This window comes from Platalea leucorodia, assembly GCF_965183815.1.
Source record: "Platalea leucorodia genome assembly, chromosome: 12".
NCBI classification, from domain to species: Eukaryota; Metazoa; Chordata; class Aves; order Pelecaniformes; family Threskiornithidae; genus Platalea; species Platalea leucorodia.
Window position 1 is genome coordinate 2,010,113 of NC_138834.1, and position 14,319 is coordinate 2,024,431.

The 14,319-nt window shown below is 52.1% G+C and overlaps 1 protein-coding gene across 17 annotated transcripts in view; it reads right to left on the reverse strand.

The window, feature by feature from the left end:
* The window catches only part of FBRSL1 (fibrosin like 1), a gene marked incomplete at its 5' end in the record, with an annotated part of 551,881 nt that overhangs the window by 100,422 nt on the left and 437,140 nt on the right, over positions 1-14,319 (reverse strand). For 13 of the 17 annotated variants that reach the window (XM_082325250.1, XM_082325243.1, XM_082325238.1 and 10 more), the window contains one exon: positions 1,770-1,823. The exons of the other annotated variants lie outside the window; for them this stretch is intronic. In XM_082325250.1, coding sequence (XP_082181376.1) covers positions 1,770-1,823 — 54 coding nt within the window. The remainder of the gene's footprint in view (positions 1-1,769; positions 1,824-14,319) is intronic. 17 annotated transcript variants of the gene reach the window in all.

Genomic DNA, 14,319 nt, shown 5'->3' on the forward strand with positions numbered 1-14,319 from the left:
ACCCAAACCAGATCCAATTCATACCGGACTGGAAGCGCTTATAATGATACAGCTTGTTCACACGTTAACAACAAAGAAACCCACCAAAAACCACCCTACAAGAAAAATCTAGGGTACTGACAGACAAATGGCAGCGGTGGATAACACGCCATTTAATACCACCGGTCAGAGAAGCCAGGGGAACTGGCACATCAAAGGGGCTGCAACTGGTTTCCAAAAATGAGAATACTCCATTTTTTTAAAACCCGAAACTCAATTGCTTTCTACAAAACGTCACATGGAACAAATCCCCCCAGCCAACTAAAAAACGCTACTGGAAAAAACTGTTCTCCCAAAGGACAAACTATCTATCTATCAACGGAGCATCCTGAATTACATTGGTCTGGAAGACTTTTAAACTTAATCTAATAAAAAAAACCCCATTATTGATTACAGTTCTTCCACATTAGTCTTCCAGTTGTAACTTCTGAAATGAAAGCTTACCAATGATTAGGTATTTACTACAATCAGTAGAGAAAAATAGTGAAAAAAGATGAGCGTAAAGGTCACCAGAGAGACAACGTAATTTTTTTTTTTTTTTTTGAGAGGAGGGAAACAAAACAAACAAAAAACCCCCACCCCCCCAAATAACCCCACCCCAAACCCAACAAGAGCAGGGGAATGCACTTCACGGCAGCTTTGACTTGAAGCACATATAACACTGACTGATGGATACTGAAAGTGAAGACACCAGTGGAAAATTAAACCCAACCAAGCACCAAAATTGGGACAGTTCTTTTCTGTTTCTTGGTACTACTTTAGGAAATTATGCAAGAAGTGTCAGAATTTCAGCAAATGATCATTTTAGCTACTGTCACAGATCTGGGTCAACAGCAGGGTAAAACGCTGACATGGAGCCGCTGCCCATAACCCGGGAAGGATAAGCATTCCCTCTCATCTCTACACTGCAGCTCACCATGAACGACATTCGGGACCGAAGGGTGCTTGTTCGCCCCGATTACCAGAAGGTTCAACACTCACTACATGGCTATGGCGATGGAGTAGCACTCCTGATTGCAGTTCTCAGAGAGGACATCTGAAGAGAACAGAATACAACCACCCTTTTTCTAAATACAAAATCAATAACCTTGCCTTTGGGTCCTGTTTCTGAGCTACTTTTACAATTGTCATTTCTACCGATGTGACTCTTCTTTCCGTGCTTACAGTAAAAGGATAACGGGTTTCTCCCTCACCATCATCCCTCCCTTATCAGTCACAGGAGGCTTTTCCAGCTCTTACCAACTTTGCCACGGGAGAAGACAGCAGGCTGGACAAGTCTGAGTCAGCATGTCGGCACACAGATTATCGCAGGACGTCCGGCATTAAGGTACCCCAGCCTAGCACGTGCCTTCCCTTAACTCAGCTTTTACTTTAACATTTTTCAGCTTGGCTGTGCAACTAAACCTCAAGGAAGAAGATAACTGCAACCAAGTGCACATGCTACTTTTGTTTTACAACCTTCCCACTTCCTCCCTTAATAACAGAGGGTTTGGGGTGCTAGAAACGAGAAGCCTTATCACAAACCTGTAATGAGAACCTGAGCTAACAGGTTAGCTGACATGGAACTGTTAACAGTGAATTGGCTTGGAGACAGCGGGGAAGGGAAAAAAAAAGGGGAGGGAAAGGGAGACAGAGAGAGCGAGAGAGACAGAGACAGCAACCAATTCAGCTGCGAGAAATCAAGCTAAATCAGTCCCAAGTGCCCATGTTGGAGAGACTTGATCTCATACCTTGCTTGTTATCAAGGCACTCCTGATACGAGTCAGCTCCAGTTCCGTTGCGGTCTACAGACAAAACAAAAAGTTTCATTCATATCAAACATAAATATTAGAAACTTCTCAAATGGCAGCCTTGCTGGAGCAACATGTTACGTGCAAATAGCGCTAGTTCTTTAGAAGGCCATGCTGGTTCACTCACATAAACTGTGTCTTGTTATGAACAAGCTGCAATGAACTGACACCAACCCGCCACGAGACATTTATTTCTGTCCCGGGCAGCAGGAGCAGGGCGCTTTCTTCGCAGCCCTGCCCATCTGTCTCCACGCTGGTGAGGGCCCGGGAGGGGATGACAGCTGCAGCTGCTCCGAGTAAGCTCCTGAAGCACATGGAAGGTGGAATGCTTGCAGTTAAGTCTACCATCACACTGTCCACTCCAGGCCCTATGAAACCACCGGTTAAACCGGCAGATCCCGAGCTACGGTCTGGAATAGACCTCTCCGTGGCTCACGGTGCTGCGCTCCCTTTTGGGTTTTGGCTACTACGGTGTATTAAAGACAACTGAAAAGACGAGAATATACTTTCCAACTATTACTCTTCCACGGAAGCAACGTGGCTGTAGTTACGGCTAGGGTTATTTGACCCAGCGGCAGGGGAGGAGTTGGTCTGTGCCATGACAACGGGGGAGAAGCTGAGACTCCTGCACTCGCGTGTGCTCCACGCAAGGAAGAAACCAGACAGCTCCCAAAGGCAGGTGTGCTCACACAGGTGGCACTTCACAGCCAGCACGGGTATCGCCTAGCAAAGCCCTTCGTCTGCGTTAGAGGGTCAACGAGACCTCATCAGCCGTGTGTAAAAATGGTTTAAACTGTAGGTTAGCAGAATCAGGTTACAACACGGCTTAGACCTCAAAAGCAAACCAAAGAATGTTCCAGCGTGGCTTCTCCTCCTGCTTTACAATCCAGTTCAACCACAAAAAAAGCCTGGATGGTCCTTGAGAAGAAATATTAAATACATCTGTAAGCCCTGGGTAAACTAACGCTCTTTCAGCAGCTTACATGCACCTTACGTATCACACCAAGTATGAGGAACACCACAGCTGAGCCCATGCCATAGGGGTTTGCAGACACCAAGGGTCCTGACAAAGGGAACGTTTTGTACATGACACACGTAAGAGTGCACGCGGTGCTAAAATCAGTCCTGTTGTGTAGCCATCAAACCACGCGATCAGGCCACCTGGGGCACAGTCCTCCCTCCGGCTGCACCGCAGACAGCTCCTCTCCTACAACGGTTTTATCCATGCGGTGATCACGACTAACGAAAAAGCCACCACTGTGGGACCTGGTTAGCACCCCATTAGGCTGAACTGGGCAGACAAGCTATCCACTCCAGCAAGCGACTCAGTCTCACCATCAAGAGAACCAGCACAACAGCAACGGGTTAAATTTCTTTCTAAAGATGCTCTTCAGGGCCAAAAGAGTAGAAATATTGTTCACAACAGAAAAGAGACGCTACCGAGAACACCTCCCGCCGAGACACCCGCCAACAGCTCTATTTCTGCACCTCCAAAAGCTGACCAGCCCCTGAATGCGATGGCTGGCGGGCATTTCCCACGCGTGCAAGCGCATTCCCACACAAGCGGCCCTGCCACCTTTGCTCAGCCAGCAGCTGGCGATAGCTCCTTGAACGTACAAAGAGATCCAGATCAGAGTTAAAAGGCTTCACATTCAGCAACAGTATTTAATGCACAAAGAAGCAAAAATTAAAGTTGCCCCACCGTTTGTGTTGTGTAAATCCCAGATAACAGATCTTCTCCCTAATCCTAATGAGGCCTTCCTATTAAAATCTTTATCGGCTCTGCAGATTGCCCAAAGGCTCATCAGTTTCCCTATCTCTCAGTACCAAGATCTGCTTTAACTTTTACAAATAGCTCTAAGATATTTCTCAGCTTATCAGCATTGCCAAGCAGCCTGTCTTATCATTACTATTGCAGATAAAATAAATGAGCTCGGGATGATATGAATAATGGCATTTTCTGTAGGCTGGTTTCCCATTACATTTTCAACAGACTGTAGATTTAAGCTTCAGCACAAAAGAAAAAAAATAAAAAAGAAGCAGAGGGGGAAAGGTGGTGTGGTTTTTTTTTCCTTCCCATTTACCTTCACTGTCTTAGATCACAGGCTACAGTTTTAAGCTCACCTGATGCGTGCTAGTAATTAATTTTGAAAGGGAGCAGAAACACCTCAGCTCTGCTTTCTCTGAAGACCAAAAGCACAGTTACTTCTGGGATGTTTTTCAGCTGCATTTGTTGGAGAGAAGCAAGGGCTAAATTGCACTCTGCCTAATGAAGCCATCTTCATTAGTTTGCTCCTTTCCCTAGCAGACTAGGAATACCAGTCAGATTGGGAATTGAAATCATGAAAAGCAACAGAACTGCATTTGAATTAAAAGACTAGGCTACAAAGGTCTCCGACGTCTGCTCGGGGCTGATTAGCACGAGGCGCGTGTGGCACCGTTGCGGCACAGAGCGAATTTTACAGCGCACGTTCGCGGATGAAGGCAAAGCGTTCGCGGGAGGCGAGGAAGCCGAAAGACTAACGCGCCTCTCCCTTCTCCTGACAGCAAGCAGGGAGGTCATGTTCTGGCAACCATTTTCTGCCTGGTCCCCGCAGCAATCACTACAGGGTTAAACACCTTCCCGCTCCCCGAATTCCTAGCCCTGTCACCGTATCGAGGTTATCCGTTATCGGCCGTGACAGGTGAAAATTCATCTCCTAATTATTTCTTGCTGCGTAATCTGCGCTGAAGTAGTAACATAAAAGGATTACAGTACCCCCTCTCTGCTAGAGAGCCGATCATCCGGGGAGACAGAAGGTGTGTGCTAAAGAGATATTTATGAAGGATTTCCAACCATTCTGAAGGCAGACTATACTATAACTTATAACCTACAGCCTCGGAGTAAGGATCTACTTGCAGGTATCTTAATAGCCTAAACGCTTTTTATTGTTGATTATTCCACGGAAAAAACCCCAAGGTTTATACCCATTATGTCCCCGACTCTCCTTCGGTATAGCAGTTACTGCAGAAACAGCATCCACGTACAGATGTTTTTTACCCCCCACAGAAACATTATGGCAAACGACGTACCCAGCTTGCTTTAACTTAATATTAAAAATCTTGTCGCTACCTTCCACAGCAATTTAACTGTAACATTTTTTCCACAAGAACGTAAGCTAGGCTGAGTACTTTCAAAATTGAAAATATTTTTAAAAAAATCTCATTTTGTAAGCAAGCTAGAAATATTTTTGGTAACAACATAAACAGCCACCTTGAAATGCTGTCTTCATGTAAACTCTAACTCTTCTCCTACCACCCACCAAAAAGTAAGGTTTATTTTTATAGCATTAAAGAATACACATTTTATTTATCTTTCACCCGCTCAACGCAGGCCTATAAGGTACAAATGGATGTTTTGGACAACCTGTTTTTCTATATCCATGTCAACAGCACTATTCTAGTTTAAGTTTACAAGAACCAACGATCACAGGTTGCCATTCTTACCATTTAAAACGACATCAGCTACCCTGAGAGATGCTCTGATGCTAACCCGTGCCTGTGGGATGGTTAGCGCAGGGGTCAGTGTCTGTAAAACTCTGGCCGGGCGATGGGACAGGGCAGGGGGGAAGACTCCCACCCCAGCGTCACCATCGGCAATCAAGTCCTTCCACCGGTATCAGTCACATATATTTCCAGTTTCCTTGACGGTGACCTTTTCTACAGGGTGCAGAAACGTCATTAATTCCTTGATGCAAACTCTCGGTGCTTAAATCCAGCACCATTTTCCACCTTTTTGGAAAGCCAAGCCCTGCCTCAAACTTTGAAAGCAACGCGCGGGTCAGCAGTGAGCGGCCGCCACTCTGCTCTGCAATTCCAGTGATCAGGATCTGGCAACTGAGTCAGGGTCAGGTGAATCGGGACAGATACCCGACACTAAACCGAGACGGAAAATAAAACCATCGAGAAGACACTAAAATCACGACCGTCCTACGAAAGCCAGCCACGCCTCATCAGCTGCAATGTGCGCTGGCAGCCACACGGTGGCACACGAAATACTGCTAAATATTATCAATGAAACTGAAATCGGGGCCTGGGCTTCAAAACAGCCATTGCACCTTTAACTTCCTAAAAATCGTGATCGCTGTGCAAACCTGCCTCGATTACCGGCGCCACCGTCAGGGGTCACTGCGATTCTCCGAGGAACCCGCAAAGCTGGAACGCGTTCCGAACTCCAGGGACAAAAGCTGGGCAAGCCATTCGAAAAATCACTAGCATCACCAGCGCTGGGGTCTTACATGAGCGACTCAAATGAGGCAAATTCCCCAGCAGTGACAGAGGTGTTAAGATCGTTCACCTTTTTCCTCTGTTGGTTTTAACACCTCCGAGCCTGCGCGGGGCAGGCAGCCCGGCCCGCGCTCCCCGAGGCTGACCGCTTGCTCGGGGCTCCGAGCGTGAAAAACGCTGCAGGGCAGGTGTGTGGAAATGAATGATTTTCCTGTTTAAGGCAATTGCTACTCAAAATGTAAGGCTGTATTTAAGTCATTTTTAACAAGTGCTTTCTTCTCCACCTGAAAGGCAGCTCCTAGGAAATCCTGAGGATATTACGAGGATTCTGAAAACACGCATCCAGCTACCAAGTTTTATTGAATCCACAACCTCACGTATAGGCATTTCTATATATTTCATTTTTACCCGCTTGAGGGTAAGGTCATTCGTGTTTACACCATTAAGCCTAGAGATTTTATCTTCCTTAGGACCTATTTTCAATAGGTAAACAGAAGTAATTTAACGAAGCCTAGAACAGAACACGAGCCCTTAATGGTTTACCCTTGGCGTTAAATAAGTAAGGAAATTATTCACTAGCATCTCTCATTTTGTGGATGTTTTAATCTTACGGTTACCAATCTCTTACATAGTAGTTATGAGAACAAAAGAAATGTGTATAGAGGCAAAGCACCCACCTACTAACATATCAGCCCTGCTTTTAACAAGCCTATTTTTCAGTAATATGTTTTGCTTATGGAAATCTGAAGAACAAATTCCTATCCATAGGCATTTTCCCCAAATGCTCCATCACCAACCTCATTATGCGATACAGCAATTCTCCCAAGGGGTATTATGTAATGGCAACCCCTCCTTCCTCTCCCTGTGGAGTATATTTCTCATTACATCTCCGAGTAATTGATCAGTCTAGGAAATCATTTCTGGTAAAACCATATGTTTCTTTACCTAGTTCGGAATTTCCATCTTTATTCAGAAGGATAAAAGACTGCAAGAAACCCTAACATTTCCATTTCTGATGCAGAATGCCAATCCGTGCTCAAACGTGCTACTAAGCGAAGAGCGACGCATTCTTGTACCTGCTTGATTTCAGGTCTTGCAAAGTCATAAAGTCATTAAAATTAACCAGCTTACATCTCCTACTCCGATGGTACAAATGACGTGACTTGACCGAATCTCCTGCAATGGCTTTAAAAGGACTGCTTCATGTTCAAATACATCCGGACACCACAATCCCTAGCTACTACGGGTCACTCAACACAAGGGTGCTGGGAGTCAAGAGGGGGAAAAAAAAAGAAAGAAAGAAAAGATTTGGGGCAGAAAATGCCATACACATCTGTGCTTTCCAAAAGCACGGCACAGACCGGCTCACGGAGGGACGCAGCCCTTCCCATTGCTGCTTTGGCCAACAAATCTCCATTGAACAGCTTAACAGTCTTCAGCTTAAAAAGCACCAGCAGCGAATGCTAACGTTTACACTCCCGAAGGAAAGTTAGCACTTCAAATCGCAACATGCTTGCAAAATCAGAGCAAAATAAATATCAACTGCCCTGAACGCCTATAGTTTATCCCTGGAATTGGAAGCACGCTCCCACCCCTTTTTTAACTCCAAAACACCAGAGCTGCTCGTGACGCTGCTGCTGGATTTAGCCAGCGCAGGCCACGAGGTCCGACGGATGACTGCATGTCCCGACAGACGACTGCATGTCCCAACGGAGTAACACCGGGGTGTATTTTGCTCCTTTGCTTGTTTATGAGAACAGACTGCCCCTCTCTGATAAACAGGGCTTCAGGCTTCCCTCAGAATAACCCACCTTCCAAAGAAAATATAACAAAAAAAATCACTCTGTACTAGAAAAAACTTGATATCCCACTAAATAAAATACTGCCTTCCTTGTTGTATAGCATGAATCTCCGCTGGAAAAGAAAACGAGGCCGCCCAACCTGGTGCCTTCTGGCTGTAGCACGGGGCAGTCTGGGGGAACTGTTGTCAGCGAAGAGGGAAATTCTCGCAGCGAGCATCAGCAGCCTGCCACTTGTGGGAAGCCAGGGCTGCGTGCAGGAACCAAGCACCTCGCCCCTGTAAGTCCGAACGGGGGGGGAAATCGGATTTGTACATAAACATAAACCTCTGAAGTCAATTCTGACCAGGGATGACCAGAGATTTAACTCTCTAGCAAGAAGAACAGGAAGACCCTATTTTCCTGTAGTACCTTAGCAGCCTTTCCCCGTTGAGCGAGGCTTTCTTTCAAGAACTGATAACGAAGTAAATAATTCCAGTTTCTGTGGCACAGGGGAGACCGGTTAAGGACGATCTCCAAGACCCAAAGCAATCACTCAGAACAGTAACTTACATAACAAGAAATTATCTTTGTTACAAAATTAGGTTAAAAGGACCTCGGATACTGTAACGTTACAAAAAACCAGGACATGCCTTGAGAAGATTAGCCAGCGCGCAGCCTCCCGAGATAAATGCGCAACTTCAAGAAGATTTCACGAGCCTAAAAACCAGTTTAAATTTCCGAGAGAGGCACAAGCCTTTGCCGTGTCAGAAGGTCCCTCTTGCCTTCCCTCTGCCCCCGCCTTATTCCCGAGCTCTTTCTCCAAACCATCTTTAGTTAACCAATGACCTGGAAATCTTACTTCGCTCCCCCCCCCCCCTTCAAATTTGTCACTTTTAAACACCCAACGTTTAATTTCTTAATTGGATTAAATTTTCCTTTCACGATAAGCGGGGGGGGGGGGGGGGGGCGCAGGGGCCAGCACAACGCCCCGTGTGCCCGCCCGGCCGCACAACCCGCGGGCTCGGCTTATTCCTCAGGCCAAAAGACACATGGAAAAAAAAAATTAAAAAAAATCCGCGAAGCCCATGCTGAAACTTGTTATTCTTTGTGCCTGGGGGGGCTCCGGCCCGCACCGAAGGGGTTAACCGCCGGGTAGGGGTTTTGGGTCGCCCAGGGCGGCCGGGAGCGGCCCGCCGCGGGCAGGGCCGGGAGCGGCCCCGGGAGCCCAGCCCCGGCGGGGGGCAGAGGGATGCGCTGGCACCGGAGGAATGTGCGAAACGGGGTGGAAAACGGCAGCTCGGGAGCACATCGCGCCCCGGCGGCTCCTGGCTGCCACGGCTCTGTTTTATTTTATTTAAACGCGCCTAATCCTCCCCCCCCCCCCCCCCCCAAAAAAAACCCCAACAAACCCCTGCTCCATAAACCGAGCTCCGGGACTCGCCTGCGGGGCCGGGGAACCGCCGGCTGCTGCCGGGGGCGCGGACCCCCGAGGGAAGCGGGGCGGGGGGGGGGCGGCGGCGAGCGACCGGAAAAATCAAACCACCCCGCCGGCAGCCCCGAGAGACACAGACACAAAAGGGAAGAAAAAAAGAAGAGAAAGAAACACTCGCAAAAACCGCACGCACGCAGCCATCGCACCGGGCGGAAAAGCCGGCGATTCCCCTCTCCCGCCCGACCGCAAAGCCGCCGGGCGCCCCGGCTCCCGCCGCCCGCCCCAAAACCACCTCCCCCGCCGGGCCGCGGGGGCCGGGCCGGGCCGGAGAAGCCCCCGCGGGGCCGGGGGTCCCGGCCCGCCCCGCCGCTACTTACCCCATGGCGAGCCCCGCCGGCGAGCCGGGCCCCCGCGGGCGGATCCTCCGGGCGCGGCCGGGCGGGCGCGGAGCGGGGCCGCTCGGGGCCGCCCCGCAGCGGGGCAACGCGGCGCCCGGCCCGCAGCCGCCCCGGGGGTGCCGCCGGCCCCCGCCGCCCGCTCCCGCCGCAGTCCTCCGCCGCTCGCTCCCGGTCCTCCGCTCCTCGGGGCTGCAGGCAGCGCGGCTCCTCTCCTTCCTTCTTTCTCCCCTCTTCCCCCCGCTTTGCTTGGTCGTTTGGGGGGGGGTTGGGTTTTTTTCCTCCTCCCCCCGGCCGAACCCGGGGCTCGAAGTTTGCGCCCCCCCCGCCTGGCCCCGGCTGCCGCCTCCCCGCCGCCCGCTCAGCCCCGCAGCCGCCGCGCAGCCGGCGCTACCGGTCCATCACCCGCGGGGCCGCGGCGGGGCGGAAAGCACGCGAGGGGGCGAAGAGCCCACAGACACGCCAAAAAAAGGCAAAAAAAAAAAAGAAAAAGAAAAACCACACAAAACCAGCCAAAAAAGCGACGCAGGCGGCTCCGGCCGGCATCCGACGAGGGAGCGCAGGGGGAAGGATCAGCGCCGCAGGCGGCCCCAGCCCGGCCCCATCTAGGGGCTTCCCCCGGCGGCGGATTTCTTTCGTTCTTTCTTTTTGTGGTTCACGCCTCGGTAGCCATTATTCCCAAACATGGACGAGGAGGGACCGCGCCGAAGCCCCGCTCCGCTCCGCTCGGCTCCGCGGCGGTGCCGCTCCTCGGGCGCTCCGCGGCGCGACTGCTCCGCGCGGCCGCCGCCGCCCGCCCCGCGCCCGCCCGCCGCCAGGCGAGACCAATCCAGCCACGAGACGCGGATCCCCGCGCGGCGCGGCGCGGCTCGCGCCCGCCCGCCCCGCCCCGCCGCGGGGCACGCGCCGGACCCGCCGTCGGGGCAGCGGGCGCGCGCGTGCACGCGGTCCCGCGGCGGAGGCGGGCGGGGGGGGGGGCGCGCGCGGTGCGGGTGCGCGCGCACGGCCCGTGCCCCTGTGCATTGTCTGGGCGCGCGCAGGTGTGCGCGAGCTCTGCGTGCGCGGCCCGGCCCCACGTGCACGGGGCGCGTTTGCGCGTGGCCCGGGTGCCCACGGTGCGCGCGATCTGCGTTGGTGCGAGCGGTCAGCGTGTGCGTGGCTCGCGTGTGCACGGCGCGTGTGCGCGCGTGCGCAGGCTGCACGTGCACGGCGCCTGCGTGTGTGCGCAGTCTGTGCGGATGCGCGCAGCCCAGGTGCACGCACCGTGTGCGCACCCGCTGCGTGCGGCTTGCACGTGTGCGTACGCGGCCTGTGCACAAGCACGCACGCAGCCGGTGTCTGGGCGTTCGCAGCAGCGGTGTGCGCACGGCGTGTGTGCGGTCTCTGCGTGCACAGTGTGTGTGCGTGCGCACAGGGCCGGAGGGTGCAGGGAGCGTGTGTTAACGCTCCCTGCACGCACGGGCGTGTGTGTGTGTGCACGCATGGTGTGCATGTGTGCGTGTGTGCGCACGCTCCCTTCCCCGCCCCGGTCTGTTGATGGGCCGGGCTGGGCGCCTTTCCCTCCATTTCCCGTGCTGCAGCCGCCTGCATCCCTCAGATGCATTTGGACCCCGGGGGATTTGGATCCCGGCGGAGGGAGAAGAGAAAAGCAAAGGAAATGTTTAATCGTGATTAACCTTCACATTGCAAAACAGTCGCTAGTAGGTATATTTAAAATATAATTACTATTGCAGTGATTCATAGGTGCTTTAATAAATGGTTGATCGACGGCCACGGGGGCCGACGGGCCACGCTGCCTGACACGCCTGGTTAGCGCCTGCCGCAGCAAACGGCATTCACGGGGATTCACGGGGACGGGGCGAGCCCTTGCGCAGCCTGGGCGCGCGGCCCCCTCCCCGGCCCGCGGCCCCGCGCGCTCCCCGCGCGCCCCGAACCCCCCGTCCTGCGCCGCCTGCCCGCGCGCGGCTGCTCTGCGGCGTTCGGGGTGTCCGCGCGCGGCCCCGGCACTGCGGCCCCGGCACTGCGGCCCCGGCACTGCGGCCGCCCCGCGGGTCGGGGAACGGAACCGCCTGAGCGGGGTTTTCAGCTGGCCTTGAGAAATCATCTGAAAATCTTCGGGGAGAAAGGCAGCAAACATCTGTATACTATTAAATCCATTAGATGTGTTCATTATTTTATATTGATTGGTGTATCACTACACAAAGTTAATATATTGTGATTATTAGTATATTGTTAAATCATTAAATACGACAGCAGACACAATAAATAATTTCCAGGGGATCTCTGCTGACGTTTAGAAATTGATGGGTATGTTTTTCCTTTTGCATCCTGGCTGACTGCAGGACTGCAGCGACGCTCTGGCTGCTCTGACTGATCTCCTTCCCCTGCTTTCCTTTGCAAGTAAAGGCAGCCGAAAGAGCCTGCTCCGCCATGCCCAAGTTTGCATTTTAAAAGACGAAGCTGAATTAATACGAGCCTCAAAGAAACCTGTTGGACAAGGATATTCAAACCACTTGCGTGAAACGGGAGCCGCGGGAAGGATTTCCAGCAGAGGCCGTATCTCGGTGCTGCTGAGGGAGAAGAACACCCGCTTGCAACACCGACAGGATTTTCGTGTGAAAATGCAAGGACGGAGCTGCCCTTCCGCCGGCAGCGCCGCCACCTGCGTCCTGCAGCTACCCATCCCGGCGGCTCTCCTGGCTCTGCAGCCCAGGAGCGAAAGCATCCCCAAGCCCCCAGCCCAGACTCCAGGTCACCGGGGGTCGTGGATTTATGGCACAGCTCCTCATGAAACAGCAGATGTTGGCGAGCGCGCACATCTGTATCTTTGCAGCAGGGGAGCTGGATGCCAATCAGGGTTAATTCGGGATAAATTTACAAGAGCGCACAGCATGACCCAGGGTACCTCTTTATTGGCCTACTACAGGCCTGCTAAATGCATTGCTCGGCTACTACACATTAAAGCCACATGAGCTCCTATGTTCAAAATGAATTTTACAGGAAGACACAGGGATAGAAAAAGGAGGAGAGCCTGTGTCACAAATGACATCCAGATGTGAAAACACTGTAAATACAAACATCAAAAGGCTCACCCCTCCACATTCTGCAAAGACAACACTGGAGAAAGGACTTGCTGCATTTAAACAAATATTCTCGGCAAGGAAGCCAAGGAGCCTGCCGTCCCCCGTGCGCAGCAAGCCCCCACGGATCCGAGTGGGAACCAACCATTCGTCAAGGCAAGGACGCAGCAAATACCACGCCGTCCGCCAGACGGTCCAGCCTCGGATCGGGGGCGATGAAACGGATGGAAAGGGAGGTGTTTTCCTAAGAAGACCAGAAGTTTAAATCTAATAACTCAAATCTGAGAACTGCACTCCAGAAGGCATGTGATTATTTAGATAAAGCCTCCAGAGCTATGACATGCTTCTTACTAGAATCGATATCATTCAGGGACGGCTCTTAAGCCCTGCCAGTTGCATGAAATAACTAAATAAATCGGCGCCTTTTAAAGCCTTGGTATTTGCCGCAGTGATGGTAGGACTGGGGTGATATCCTAGAAAACCTGGGATATCTGGTAAACCACTCCGTAACCTTGTTTTAAGAAGAGGAGGCAAATGAAGGGCGGTTCCCCGAGAACGGCTCTGGAGAGCTCGAAATCTCCATTCGCATGGACCGACAGAGGAAGATGAAGCGGCAGCGAGTCGCCGCGAATGACAGAGGAGGAGTGTTCCTGGAGCCGAGGGCTCATCCCAGCCGTCACCTGCCACACTGTCCCCTTCCCTTCTTACCTACCTCCGACCGCAGCCGGGCACAACGGGGACAAAGCTGGCTTGAAGCAGGACAGAAGAAACCTAAAGCAGTATCGATGGCAGCGGAAACCACTTCACCCCCTTCCAGAAAGGCGGGGGATTGATGGGCGAGTGGTGCACGCAGGGCGCGATCTCAGATGTTTATTTAGTGTTCTCGGTTCAGCCCTCGAATGTCCAAACCGGGATGACAACATTGGGCGTTACTTGCTTGAACTCCCCTCTTGGAGCAGCCTGGCCAGGCATCGGCCTGCTGCAATGTGAAAGCAAAGCTTAGATGGGTGTATTCTTGTTTTCTCGTATTTTCAAGATGCTATCTGACCACCAGCACCTTACACGCAGCGAGAGCAGACCACACGAGGGACGCCATACCGAGCCTGCGCTAATCTCCTGGAGGTGCTGGGATGCCAGGGTGTGGGGGCAGCGTGAGTGCTCGCAGAGAGATGAGATGAGATGAGACCAAACGAGACAAGACAAGACCAGATGAGATGAGATGAGATGGGCTGTGGCCATCGTTTTTACTCAGGTCTGACTCAAGGCTGCAGGACCACAGCCATCCGCTCCACCAGCGCTATCTGTCCCAAGCGGAGAGCCCTCCCTCCAGACAGGACTCTGTCAGACGCGACTGGTGCTTGAAGAGAGCACGGAGGACTCTGCTCACACCCCGAGCCAGACCACGCTTCTTATTTTGGAGCTAAAAGCTTCAAGCAGTTTGAGACTGGCAGTGCTGACAATAGAAGGAGAAAGCACTTAACCAGAGCGTTGCATAAAGATGTCATGAGGAAATCAGGATTTTACAGTAGAGAGAGT